Here is a 14540-nt window from a genome sequence, read left to right on the forward strand (position 1 = left end):
AGAACAGCCGAACGGGCCGGATCCGGCCCGCGGGCCGTAGTTTGCCCACGGCTGCACTAGACCTTCAGTGCTTCAGTGCTAAGGTGCTACCATAGAAATCTAATTAATTAATTAGATAAGTAACAGCATTTTCTAGCCTCCTTCCGCCGTGACACAGGATTCCTGGGAAGGAAGCGCCTTCCGGCCCATCCGGAGCCTGTGCGCCCCGGCCTCCGGGGAAGGCCGCACATTTCCCAGGGGAGAGAAGTACATCCACTGGGGTTGCTGCCCGGCCAGCGCTCAGTGGCTGAGGGTTGACCTAAGAACCAGGAGGTCTCGGTTCAGTTCCCGGTCAGGGCACAGGCTTGATCCCCAGTGTGGGACGTGCAGGAGGAAGCCAATCAATGGTTCTCTCTCACTGATGTTTCTCTCTCTCTCTCTCTCTCTCTTCCCCTTCTCCCTTCCTCTCTGAAATATAGGGGGACAGTGCGTTCCTCCCATTCTGCTTGAGACTTGGGGGCCGAATCCAGTTCAGGACACAACACAGGAGCACACCTGGCCGGGCACCTGAGCCTCGCGCACCGACAGAGGCTCTGCCTGGTGCCTGGTCCCGGGGGCTCAGAAGTCCGGGAGCTGGAGGTGGAGAGGACCAGGGAGCACCCCGATGCCCACATCCCCTGCACAGCACAGGGTGGCATAAAAGCCAAGACTGCGGCCTTACCCTGCTTCAGCTCCAGTTCCGACGCTCGCTGGGCAGCCCGGACAGGCCGCACCCTCTCCGTGACTCCCTGCCCACAGGGCTGTGGAGAGGACTTCGAGGCACGGCGCCGGGGATGAAAACGCTGTGGGACATTTACACAGTGAAATGCTACTCAGCCGTAAATGAAAGAAGGAAGTCTTACCTTTTGCGACAGCATGGAGGGGCCTGGAGAGTATCATGCGAAGTGAAATAAGCCAGTCAGAGAAAGACAAGTATCACATGATCTCACGCATATGTGAAATCTAATGAACAAAATTAACTAACAAACAAAATAGAAACAGAGTCATAGATACAGAGAACAATCTGACAGCTCTTGGGGGTGGAGGGGAGGTTGGGGCTGGATAAAGAAGGTGAAGGGATTAAGCAAAAACCAAAACAAAACAGAAACAGCCAAACTCATGGACACACAACAGGATGGTGAGGACCAGAGGGAAAGGGGTCGGGAGGTGGGAGAGGAGCGGGGAGGTGACGGAAGGAGACTTGGCCTGGGGTGGCGAACACACAATACAATGTACGGGTGATGTGTTACAGGATTGTGCCCCTGAAACCTACATAATTGTATTAACCAATGTCACCCCAATAAGTTCAATACAAATTCTAAAAAAAGAATTTCTCTTAGAATCTATTAACAAAAAATAACTATTGAGCAGGAAAACAACAACAGAGCGCAGTGCTGGGCCCAGCAGCCGGTCCTGGGGGAGACGCGCAGGACAAAATGAAAGGTGAAGCAGGCCTCCTCCTTCCACGTGTACAGCCTGGGGTGGCAGGTGCGCGGGGCGCCCTCCACGTGCCCAGCCACGCCCAAGCCAGACCGCAATCCCCCTCCTCTTGGCCTGCTCGCTCTGGGGAAGGGAGGTCAGACATGACGGAACGAATTACCAGAGAAGCGGGGGGAGACACGGTGTCCGATGGTGGTGAGGCTCTCGGGAAACAGCAGGTGAGACGGGGTCTGGCTGGGGGAGGGTGTGATGTTAGACTGTGTTCAGGGATGACCTCTCAGGAAGTGACCCCGAATCAGGCAGGAAGGAGGAGCTGGGAGAACATTCTAACACAGGGGGGGAGCTCTCGACTCCAAGATGCGAACTTCACCCGTGGGGTGGGGCGCGGGGCACTCCCCGGGTCTGCGAATGGTGTTACAGAGCGCTGAGCACACAGCGAGTGCCACGGAAGGGCATCCCGGAAGTGATTTCTCACACGGCCACTTCCGAAGGTCCCTGGTACTGATGCTACCACATGAGCTCATGGAACATTCGATGCTCGGCCGGCCGGGAGCCTCTGTGCCCGCAGCCGCCCTGGGCACCTCTGGGAGCACTTCCTTATTAAACAGGTGGCGGCTCCCGGGCGCCTCGGTAATTAGGGCAGAATCCACGCAAGGCCACGGAGACGGGGACTGGTCCCCCCCAGCCCCTATACCAGCATCTATATGCACTGATTACGACAATTAATTTAATAGGGATTCCGCCACACAAACAATGTATCACTTTATTAGGAAACTCTATAAATGTCAGCGGTGCAATTCATTTTTATTAATTTTCCAAAATGGAATGAGCGGCGGCGGCCGCCAGGAGTTGCATTGCCTCCTCGTTCAGCCGAACACTGGTGCCATTAATTCCCTAATACCAGGAGGCCGGTGGGCATGAGCTCAGCAGTTAACCGCACCGATTAATTTCAGCAGCGGAGACGGGAGGGGGACCAGAACTCAACTCAACAACTAATTGAGGAAGGTCCTTGAACAACCGCAGCAACTTCTCCTCTCCCGGAGCGGGAGCCCCGCACTAATAGGAAATGCTCTCCGCCCTCCATCTCGGTCCTGCCCACGCCCGCAGGGACCCTGGCAGCTGCTTCCTGAGGCCACAGCCTCCAGCCCTGGGACCGCCCCTCAATGGCAGGAGGCACTGCCACATCCCATGCATTGCCCAACCTCACAGCGTGCAAAGCAAGGTCACACACGTTACAGCGCCCAGTCCTCACCGCGGCCCCATGAGGACAGGCTCGGCGTCAGCTCTGTTCCGTCCATGAGCAAGAAAAGGGGGGCTTTTGAAGGGACTGAAGTGGCCCTGGCCGGCAGCTCAGTTGGTTTGAGTGTCATCCTGATGCGCCCGGGTTTTGGGTTCGATCCCCGGTCAGGGAACATAGAAGAATCAACCAATGAATGCAGGAATAAGTGGAACAACAAATACTCTATGTCTCCTCTCTCTCTCTCTCTCTCCCCCCGCCCCCCCCCCCAAAAAAAGAAATAAGCAGTAAAGGGGCTAAAGTGCCTTCTTAATGCCACAGAGCTGTTGAGTGATGGGGGGAGGGGGGGAGGGGGCGCGGGGGGGGGGGGCTCAGACCGGATTTGTCAGGGCCTGACCCCACCCCTTTCCCTCAGCCATGCTGCCCCTTGTGTCCCGAGATACAAAGCCCTTTGGCTCCAACTAGATTCCAAAAAGCCAAGTGAGTCAGGCACAACCCCAAGGGGCACTCACTTCTCAGTCGGAACCCAAATTCTAAGGTTGAAACACAAGGCAGAACCCCCCTCCCACCGCCCCACGCCCCCCCCTGCCCCCGCCAGGCCCCACCTTGAAGTGGTCGACTGCTCTGCCATCGAACGGTGGCCACAGCAGGCCCAGGCCCGCCTCTGCACATCTGCAGTCAGCTGGCTGCCCGGACACCACTTGCTGCCTAAATAGAGCTCCTCCCTCCCCTTGGATCCAGGAGAGTCTCCCTGAGGAGCGAGGGGCGCAGAGGAGAGAAGGGAGCAGAGGAGCGAAAGGCGCAGAGGGGCTGGGGCTGCTCAGGGTGAACCCCGCTGCTGGGCGTTGGGGACGGACAGAGGCAGAAATCAGACCTCTTTCTCCCTGAGGAAACAGGGTTCTCAAAGTGGGGTCCCAGGTAGGCCACATCCATCACCTGGAACCTGTTAGAAATGTCAGGTGCTCGGGCCCAGCCGGACCTACTGAGTGAACTCTGGGGTGGGGCCCAGCATGGGCATTTTAACAAGCATCCCACTGACTCCCATGCCACTCAAGTTTGGGAATCATGCCCTGGAAGGAAATGCCCCCAGAAGAGGAGAGGGATGTACGTGCTAGGATCTCCACAGTTTGAGAAACGCTATGCTCCCCAAAGAGTCAACTGTGTCTCCATTCACTCCCCCCCCCCCCGCCCCCACCCCACAGTCTTCTCTGGGGCTTGGCCAAGGGAACTGCCCTGGCGATGGAGCAGGCGCGACAGATGCCACAGCAGCGGGGTTTCAGGCATGGACTGCCTGGGGCTTTAGGCTGCGGCCACCCCCAGGAGAACCACATGTCCCAGACAGTGAGCAAAAGGACACGGCGAGTGCTCCCAGCCACACCCCAAAGCCACAGCCAACACAGACCCATGTGCAGGACATCAAAATCTGCAAGTCCCTAAGTGCGAGGGTGCTTCTTACACAGCATCATCACAGCAAAAGCTGACTGCTACAAACCACTTGATTCTCTAGCAAAGGAAACCCTGGCCCAGGAGGCTGGGGGGTGAGGACACACACAGTGGAATTTGGGAAGAGCTGCGAGACGCAGAGCCACCTCTGCCTGCCCAGAGACGCAGGGCACCAGCCTCTCCTCAACACCCTCGGCCTCTGCGGACTCCGCCGCCACCTGAAGGACGCTGACCACTGAAGCCCGTGCCTGAGGAAGGGACCCTTGCAAGTGACTTCTAGAAGGAACGAGCACGCGAGAGCCTCTCTCCAGGGCTCGGGAAGGAAGAGTGGGTCGGGCCGGTGACCACTGGGGCAGCAGACACACCCAGCCCTTCCCTGGTCCCACTTCCCACACCGGAAAGATCTTGTGCATCTGCCCCACATGAGACGGATGGAGCATCCCGCCTCCTGCATCCAGCCCTCAGCCCGGCGCGCACCTAAGCCCGCTCCCCACAATGACAAACACCTGCCCAGCACGGCCCACAGGAGAGCTGTGGCAATGGGGGGCGGGGCCACGAGAGCTGGGAGGTGGGAGGAGGCTGCCTGTCGAATAAGCCTGAATCCGGCCGCTGTCACACACCCACCCACTGCCGGGCAGAGCACAGGTCCCCATATCTGCGGGCGGTAGGAGAAGGTGGGTGTCTGTGGCAGTTGCAGGTTCAAGGACATTTACCGAGTCATAAACCACAAGCGTAGCCACTGCTTCTGGCCTGGGAGGCCTCCTGACCGCCAAGAATAACCCAATTTCCATTTGTAAGCCTCACTGGGATGGACGTGGGCCGTTCAGGGGTTCCCTTTTAAAAAGTGAGTCTCTAGACAACACGGGTGGCAGGTGGGCAGGTTCCCAAAATAAACGCCTCCGAGGTTCCCGAGGGCCGAGGCTCGCAGGGCGCCCCGCAGGCAGGGGGCGTGGTGAGCGCCAGGGAGAGAGCACCACCCCGCCCGCTGGCAGCTGGTAAACCACCCTGCCCTCGCGCCCACGGTCTCGGGCCAATCAGCGCGCCCTCGGTGCCACGAGCCATCACACACAACGTGGCACTTCCACTGGCCCGGGCCCTGACCGGCCCGATCAGGCCACCCATGAAAATCAACCCATTTACTGTGCGTATCGGAGAAGCTGCGAGATCCGGGCATTACCTTGTCTTAGGGGATGTGGTGAGCCATTCTTCGTGCTTCTCAAACGTTATTAAATAAGCTGCAATTTCCTGAAACAGAAGAACAGAGAGATAATAACTAACGTTAGCCACTGGGTGCTGAGGTGACTTTCCGCTGTGCCCGGCGGCTGCCTCCTCTGTGGGGCTAGACCCACACCCCAGGGAAACCGCCACGCAGGCTGCGTCCATTTTATTTGTTTAAAGCCCTTTCCATTCACCCTGCCGCACAGCAGTCAGCTAAGCACTGGCTTTCAACAATGAATGGGTGGCAGGGACCAAGCTATTTCTCTGTGGGTGGGAACGTCAGACACCACTGCCGATTCTCAGTGTCACCGACTTGAAAAGGGGGAAACGCATGCCCACAGCAGGTCTCCACTCTCGAGGTCGCCCTCGGAAAGTTCCGTCTGCCTTCTTCCGAAGCCGGACTGGCCTTTCACGGTGTCACAGAGACGCTGGCTCTCCCAGCTCGATCCCAACCCAAGCCCATCACACAGAGATCTCACAGACACGGTGAATTCACATTCCAGGGAGATGGGGGGGGGGGGTGGAGGGAGATGGAGAAGGAGTGAGAGGGAGGGAGATGGAGAGGGAGAGGGAGGGAGACAGAGAGAGAGGGAGGAGGAGAGAAAGAAGGAGAGGGAGAGAGAGAGAGAGAGAGAGAGAGAGAGAGAGAGAGAGAGAGAGAGAGAGAGAGCCATTCCCACTCCGATAACTTAATCCATTGAGCTGAGCCATGTCAGCAGAGTTGAGGCAAAGATGGAGAAAATGTGGGCACCTGGAGGTAAATTAAATATTTATAAACACAACAACTTCCCTGCAGACGGAATTACTGATTTATTAATAAGTCCCATAAAAAGCTAGGGGGTGACACCCACATAAGTCACTGCCCAGCTCAGAGCATGACACGGCCCATTACTCCCAGCTCCACACAGACCCGCTGACGGGGCCTGGCAGGGACTGCGCGTTAAACTAAGGCTGCACCGGCCGCGTTCCCCTGGATCTTGGTGATGGCTGGACGCAGAGCTGCTGCCCTGGACTGTCAGAAAAATGCGGGCAGAGGCCCCCATCTAACTCCTCTGCGGCCAGGGGACCTGGCAGGCTCCGGCCTGGAGCAGGCCTCCCCCAGGGTCACAGCCCTCCCCCGGGAGTGCAACCTTCCTCAGCAGTCACCCCACACTGGGCTGGGACACGTGCAGCACACCTGTGGCCTGAGACCCTAAACTTGGCTTTGGGGACAAAGCAGAGACTGTCACCAAAGCCAGGCAGGGGGAGCAGGTTAAAGGAGAAAACAGCAGCCGTGCCACGCAGTGCGCATGCCACAGGCCCCAGCAGAGACGGGGGTGACAGCAACTGGAAGCCAGCCTCTGCCACGAGGGGGCCACTCGGTGCAGGAGGGGAGCCGGGCCTATGGCAAAGGCCGCTGCCGCAACGTTGGGTTCCCACCACTGACTGCAGCTGGCGCTGAGCGCCAGCAGTGCTCTCACCCCCTGAGCGAACGTGTGGTGTTTGTGAACATTTATTACAGAAGATGGTTGAAGCCAGAGCTTAGATGCAGCAAAATGCAGCTGTTGCCGGGTACACCTGGCGGTGACTTGGCTAACTTGGTCACTGGGGGAGGTGACAGGCCGTCGCCGTGAAGGACATGAGCTCCGGGCGCAAACAGACCTGCTGGGGCTGCGGCCCGGCCACGTTCAGCTGTCGGGCCTGGAGCCTGTGACTCAGCCTGTCTGCCCCTGAGATCATGCACCCACAGGGCAGTCGTCAGGAGCCATGGTTCTTAATACACTTAATGCACAGCCACGCCCGTGACCACGGCTACCGCTATCATCACCACAGGTCTCCGCGGTGTGAGCCACTGTCCACAGGCCGATGGGGGAGCAGGTACCATGTGGTCCCTCCGAGGTCGCCAGCACTGCTGGGCTTGTCTTCGTCAATCCCCACCCTGCACCCCCTACACCCCTGTGCCCACAATGAGTGGCACTATCACGGTGACTGCTCGGAGTTACCTAGAGTCAATCCTTCCATTATCTACAGGCGCCCGTTTGTTTTCACAGGACACCGAGAGCAGATGGTGGGTGAAGTCAGGAGGCGGGTAAACTGAGCCCCTGTGTGCCGGCCACCCACCTGCACTTTAGGGAGCGTGGTGTGCAGAGGCCTGGTCTGTGCCAACAGGAACCCCTCGGATCCCTGCCCTTGCCCAGGGCCATGCTGGTAACTGTGATCCCCTGGCCCAGAGGGATGGGGACACAAGGCGTCCCAGCCACCTCTAGATTTATCACAGTGTCCCTCCCAACGACCCAGACACCCAAAGAAGACCTTCGTGAACACCCCTCAGCCAACCCTCACTCCACCTGGCAGAATCCCCCTGGCAGCTGCCCTTCACAGAGAGAAGCTCCACCTGCCCGGCGAGGCTCAGGGGTTGAGCGTTGACCTAGGAACCAGGAGGGCTCAGTTTGATTCCTGGTCAGGGCACAGGCCCGGGTTGCAGGCTCCATCCCCAGTGGGGGGTGTGCAGGACGCAGCTGATCCATGATTCTCTCTCATCACCGATGTTTTTTTTTCTCTTTCTCTCTCTCTCCCTCCCTTTCTCCCTCCCTCCCTCTCCCTTCCTCTCTGACATCAATCAATAAAAATATATTTTAAAAAGAGAGAGAGACCCTCCCGGACTGCTTACTGATTCGAGATTAGCTGCTGGGCACCTCCCGTGTGCCATCAGTGAGCGAAACCACAGGAAGTCTGCCCTGACAGAGCTCCCGGCGAGCAGGGGAGACACTGATGGTTCACGGGAAGTGCTATGGCAGGGTCCACTGTCCGGCCAGCTGTGTGGCCAAACCCAGCGGGTCACCAGGGGTACGCTGAGCGGCTGTGCGAGCTGAGGAACTACCTCAGAGCACTCCCTCCTCCCCTGACAACAGTGACACCCCCACCCCGAGCCGCCTGGGACCACCTGCCCCTCTGCCCAGCAGCCTCTGAGCAAAGGAAACCAAGTGCCTGGCCCAGGCCCCACCCTGTCCTGCTGAGGCTGGCCAGGCCCTGCAGCTGCTGGGCGTGTCCAAGTCACCTGCCTACTCCCAGGCCCCGCTTCCAGCCTGCCCTGCCCACTTCCCTTATCCGGGTCTCAGTCCACCTCCCCGTCAGGTGGGCAGTCCACGGGCTGGACCTGCCTCCACAAAGCCAGGACCTGGTGGGGAGATCGACACGCACATGCCAAAGAGCCACACGGAATGCTCAGAGGCTAAGTCATGCGGAGCAAAGGAAGAACCGTCAACATTCCAAGTAAGACGGGTCCCCCAGGCTGGGAAGGGGGATGATTTGGGGGACGAGGGCCTTCACTGTCTGTGTCATCGTTACCATGGTGATGGCTAACACTGGCAGAGTGATGTCTAAGGCCAGTAACTGCTCTAGGAGCCTGTGGGGGGTCGCCTCACTTAATCCTCATAAAAAACGATGAAGGAGGAACATGCCCACTTTACAGTTGGGGAAACTGAGGCACAGAGCAGTTACGTGGTCTGCCCAGGATCACATGGCTCGTCTCTGCGGGACCAGAATGCAGACCCAGGCAGAATGGTTCCAGAGCCCACACTCCCCAATGCTGCTCGGAATGGGCGGAGAAATGTACGCCCCCACGTGGAGGGCCGTGTCTCCCCCAAAGAGTCTGACAGCCTCCTGCTCCGCATGGCCCAGAGCCACATCACTGTCTCCCCTCCACCGCCCCCCCCCCCCCCGCCTTTAGGGATCAGGAGGAGCCAGGCTGGGCCTCCATGGGCGGGAGTGCCTCCTTCCGGCAAAGAGGGAAGGAGCTGTGACAGGACTTCCGCCCGCCTGACTGGCCTCCCTCTCTCCCCAAAGCGGGAGGACAGACCTGGTCTACCTCCTTCCTACAGAGTGGGAAACTGAGGCACGGAGAGCAGGAGGGGCGTGCCCGAGGCCAGCACGTGTCTGGCTGACCAAGGGGCCTGGGCCCCACGGTGGGCATGACGTTCCCACCTGTTGCCTCTCAAGCTCAAGGCTGGCCCAGGAAATTCACAGAAAGCTCCACGAGGAGAGAGCGCACCCAAAGCAGCGAAACCAGGGGCTCAGACAACAGGGTCACGTGACTGCTGGGAGCAGCTCTGTTCTCCGCAGCCAAGCGTGCAGGCCGCCGAGTGTCCAGCACACGATGGACACCCAGAGTACGGCGGATGCTGAGAACAGAACACTGATCATCATCCCTCAAAAGAAACGAAGTTACCGCACATGAACTTGAAAACATACTGAGAGGAAGAAGCCAGGCACAAAGACCACATGCTCCTCATTCCATTTCTACGGGGCATCCCGAGGAGGCAAACGCGTGGAGACAAGATGAGTGGTCGCCAGGGACTGAGAAAGAGGGGCTGGGAGTGACGGCTAATGGGGACATGGCTTCCTTTGGGGGACGGGAATGTCTGGAACTAGATAGTGGTGAAGGTCACACACATTGCGAATGTTCTAAATGCGGCCAGTGGCAAATGTTATGCTGTGTGTGTTTCATCACAACAAAGAAGGAAGCATGGCCATCCCATGTGGCGAGGTGGGCTCCGGGATGGAGATCATGCCAGCACCCCCTGCCCACAGAGGCAAACCCCGAGCCTGCAGGCCTGGCCCAGCGCCCGGCGCCCTCAGCATCGCCCTCGTCCTGGATCCCAAACCCTGCGTCAGTGAGAAGAATGGCTGGACTGTCAGGATGAAGGAATTCACCGCAGGCTCCAAAGCAAAGACTGCCCAGCTTGCAGATTTTAAATGGTTAGTTTGTCCTCTGGATGCTCAACTAGAAAAACTGCCGCCGAGCTCTGATGTCTGCGGTGGCAGGGGACAAACTGGAGCCGTCGAGGCCCCCACCCCTTCCATCTGCTGGCACCGGGGAAGCGGGCGGCCCTCCCCTGGCAGGGCAGAGGGCAGCCCCACGGGCGGCACAGCTCTGCACTCAGCACCGCGCCTGGTCACACGGGCATCACGGTGCACCCGGCCTTCCAAAGGCATGTCCACCGCTCATGGGGGAGCGGGGGGGCTGTCTGCCCCGGAAGATGCGCTCGGAAGGAGTGAGCCAGCTGCAGCAGGCGAGGCTCAGGGGTCCCACGGAGGCTGCCCTGGGGACCAGCGGGCGAGAAGGCATCGTTGTGCCAGACTGGCTCCCCTTGCCCTTCCCCACCTCAGCCACCCTGCACTGATTCTGCCCCCGTAACCTCCTGGCCCTGTTCACAGCCCACCTCCCCCAGGGAGTCTCCCTGGTGTCTCCCTCTGCCTTGAGCCCCAGTTTCTGGCATCTCCTCGCAGTGGCAGCACCTCTCCAGACTCCTGGTGAAGTGCGGTGTCGCTAGCGCTCATGGGCATGGCGTCCTCCCTCCCAGGGTGCCCAGTGTCCAGGAGGCTCTAGCCTCTCCCACCGCACCCAGGGCCCCACTCAGATCGGCTCGGGGAGGCGACAAGCAGACGCCTTCGGAAGGCCGGGTGCACAGTGAGTGAGAGGCACACGTTCTCTTCTGAAGGCTGCAGACAGGTGCTCAGTGGTTGAGTGCCGACCTATGAGCCAGGTGTTCACAGTTGGATTCTGGTCAGGGCACAGGCCCGGGTTACTGGCTGGATCCTCAGTTTGGGGCGTACAGGAGCAGCCAATCAATGACTCTCTCTCATCATTGATGTTTCTCTCTCTCTCTCCCTCTCCCTTCCTCTCTGAAATCAATACAAATATATTTTTGAAAAAAATAAAATAAAATAAAGGCTGCAGACAGGAAGAGCCGTGTGTGAGGCCACACTGGCTGCCCGGGGGTGGGGTGGGGTGGGGGGAGGCGGGGGGTCGGGATAAACCCAGTCGCTGAGGCTAGTGCGTGTGAGGCTGGACACAGGTGCCCAGCTCAGCCCTCCTGTTCAGCGGGCAGTCCGGGCCAGGCCAGCCGCACAGGGCAGCGCTGGCCAGTGGGCACACACACAAGCCACAGATGCCAACATCGCTAGAAGCTGCTTAAAAAAAAAAAAGTAAAAGGCAGGAGAAATTAATATTTAGAGTATAGTTTATTTACTAATATATTTGCTATTTTAAACCAATGTATCCCAAAACATGACTTCATTAAAAAGGAGTCAGAAGCCATTTCAGACAACACTGTCAAACTCTAGTTGGCAGCAGCCGTATTTCCAGCGCTCGGTAGACACGGGCGGCAGCCGCGGTGGGCAGGGCGGCCCTCGGTGCAAATGTCACAGGAACCCACAAAAGCCACCTGCCCGCTGCAGCCCAGCCCTACGGAGTCCCACTGGTTCACGTCCAGCGAGGCCTGCCCTGCCCTGCTGCTGGGAGCCCGCATTTGTCTGCCAGAGGGTGTGGGCTCCTCAGAGGTCTGAACCCACTCCGTCCCTCAGCCCAGGTGCGGTCACGCCCATGCCCTCTCCAGAAGGGGCCATCCACGGCAGACACCCCAGCCCAGAGAACTGTCCCCCCATTACCCCTGAAGCCGCCCTCAGAGAAAGGTCAGGAGCCCCTTCCCTTCCATCGACTCCAGTCAGCACCCCCTCCCCCCGTGACCAGCCTGTCTTCCAAACCTGGGTCCAATGTTGGGAGACAAGTCAGTCTCTGGGGCCTGGAGCCCTCATTGGGGCAAATTAGAGAAACAAAACAACAATGAGCAATAGGGAGATGGTTTTGTTTTTTATTCCTGAGTCCAAGCAATAAAAATATCTGTGGTCTATGTGATCTCAGATGTTTTGCTCCCAAAACTGGATCTTTCAACCAAGGGATAATTGTGTAAAGTGTGTTTTTATGAGAGTTCTGTGCAGGGTTTTACCTGTACGGAACCAGGGCTGGGGGGGTGGGGGCGCGGGGGGACTCTCCGAGCAGCTGGCCCAGCAGCTGCCCAGCCATCACATGCAGTTCTATTCTCCCAGACAAGAAGGAGAATAGCTCGTCCCCAGGACTCGTGGTTTTGAAGACTCATACTTAGTGTCCTCGGGGCATTTCAAAGAGGCCAGCCCTCCAGGTGTGTACTTTGTTAAGGACACGTGAATGTCATATTAATGGCTCCTAACCGGCATGTTTACAGTGCAGGCAGATCTTCCCAGAACCCATCACTCATGCACTTTACAAAAAATAACTGGCCTTCTTGGCCGGTGGGCTCAGTGGTTGGAGCACCACACTGTGCACCGAAGACCCAGGGTTTGACTCCCCGTCAAGGGCACATGCCGGGTTGCAGGTTCACTCCTGCATGTGGGAGGCAGCCAGTCGATATGTCTCTCACATCGATGTTTCTCTCTCCCTCTCTCTCCCCCCCCCCACCTCCCTCCCTTCCACTCTCTCTGAAAAGCAATGGGGGGGGGGGGGCGGGGAGAAATAACTGGCCTTGATTGAAATGAATACGTAGCTATTTCCATACCCGGCCCTGGTGGCACCTCTCACCTGCTCTCTCCGGACACCCGCTTCCCCCCTCGCAGAAAGCTGGTGGGTCATCCCCTCTGAGATAAATATTCCAACTCAGGGTCAACCACCTTTTATAGTTAGCAATTCTTCATGCTAAGTTTTCTCTGTCCAGTTGTCCAGTGTGGTTTCTGTGACCTGCCTGGACACGACTGGCGTGAGAACCGCCCACAGCCCTGAGGACACCTGCCCCGCATGGCTGGTCACCCTGGAACACAGACAAGGAAGCAGAGGGTGAGAAGACACCTGGAGGGGAAGACGGGCATCGAGGGAGCTCTCCGGCTCCCAGCACGTCTCCTGGACGCCGGCCACATGCCAGCCTGAAAGGCATTGAAACAATGTGTGTCCTATGCTTTCATTTGTGAGAAGAAATAACCTGCCTCTTTGGGGAGATATAAGCGCTTCTTGTAGAAGAGAAAGAAATTCCTCCACCTCCCGTCGGCCGCATGATATGGGCGAGTCACTGCCCTTTCCTGCCTGAGATATGGGGCGGCACCCCTGTACCCCACCAGGTGATGTGTGCACACAGGGGGTCACTGGGTTACGACGTTGGTGATCAGCTCCACTGAGGTATAATTCACGTACAATAAAATGCAACTCTTCTCAGGTGTACAGGTCAATGAACATGAACAAACAGATCCCCGTGTATCCATCACCACATTCGAGACAGAAGACACTCCCAGCCCCGTGAGGTCCTTCACACCCTGTCAGTCGGCAGCCCCAGCAACCAGGGTCTGCTTCCTGTCCCTGCAGCTGAGTCTTCCTGTCCTAAATTCCAGACACATGACATCCCACAGGACGCACTCCTTTGGGGTCTGGCTTCTTTCACGCAAAATAACGCTGTTGAGATGGACCCATGCTGTCGTGTGTATCAGGGGTAACCCGTTCCTTTCACTGCAGAGAATGATTCCATTGGGCGGATGTGGAGGAACGTGGGTGCGGTTTCCAGTTGGGGACTGTCATGAATAAACTAACACTCATTTACGTGTGTGTGTGTGTGTGTGTGTTTGTGTGTGTGTACACACATTTTCATTTTTCTTTGGTGAAAACCCAGACATGGAACTTCTTGGCCATGTGGTAAGTATGTGTTTGACTATATATGAAGCTGCCAAACTGTTTTCCAAAGTGGCTGCACCGTTTTATAGTTCCACCTGGAATGTACATGAAGCTGCTCCACTGATCTGCCAACACTTGGCACTGATGGTCTTTTCAATTGTAGCCATTTTAGTGGGTGTGCAGTTATCTCACTCAAGTTTCCATTTGCTTTTCCCTCATGACGATATTTAACATTTTTCATGTGTGTACTCATTGTTATATGTCTTTAGTGAAGTCTGTTTTCATTGTTGCCTAATTTTTAATCAGGCTGTTTGTACTGTTGTTGTTGAATTGTAATATTTCTTTTTGTATTTTTGGATAGGAGCCTTATATCAGGTTTATGCATTATGAAAATTTTCTTCCAGTCTCTGGCTTACTGTTTTATTTTTTTCAAGTCATATTTCAAAGAGCAAAAGTTTTTAAATTTGCTTAAGTCCAATTTACCATTTTCTCTTTTCCTGCCCAATTTAAGAAATGTTTGTCTGATCCAAGTTCCCTGCATTTTATTTGGGATGTTTAGACTGTTTATATTTAGTGTAATTATTGATGTGGTCAAGTTTAAATCTACCATCATGCTATTTCTTTTCTATTTCTTCCATTTTGTTCTTTGTTTCCTTTTCCTCGTTTTCTTGCCTCCTATTGGATTAAGTGATTTTTCTCTAGTACTCCAGTTTAACTCCACTGTTGGCTTATTAG

At 56.8% G+C, this 14540-nt stretch overlaps 1 protein-coding gene across 8 annotated transcripts in view; it reads right to left on the reverse strand.

Moving 5' to 3' along the window:
- Positions 1-14540, reverse strand: part of CAMTA1 (calmodulin binding transcription activator 1) — a 675715-nt gene that overhangs the window by 425234 nt on the left and 235941 nt on the right. For all 8 annotated transcript variants that reach the window (XR_013995633.1, XM_081085448.1, XM_081085446.1 and 5 more), the window contains one exon: positions 5316-5383. Coding sequence is in view for 7 of the 8 variants with exons in the window: in XM_081085448.1 (XP_080941574.1) it covers positions 5316-5383 (68 nt within the window). In the remaining variant the exon portion in view is untranslated. The remainder of the gene's footprint in view (positions 1-5315; positions 5384-14540) is intronic.

This window comes from Myotis nattereri (genome assembly GCF_964212035.1).
Source record: "Myotis nattereri genome assembly, chromosome: 3".
NCBI lineage: Eukaryota > Metazoa > Chordata > Mammalia > Chiroptera > Vespertilionidae > Myotis > Myotis nattereri.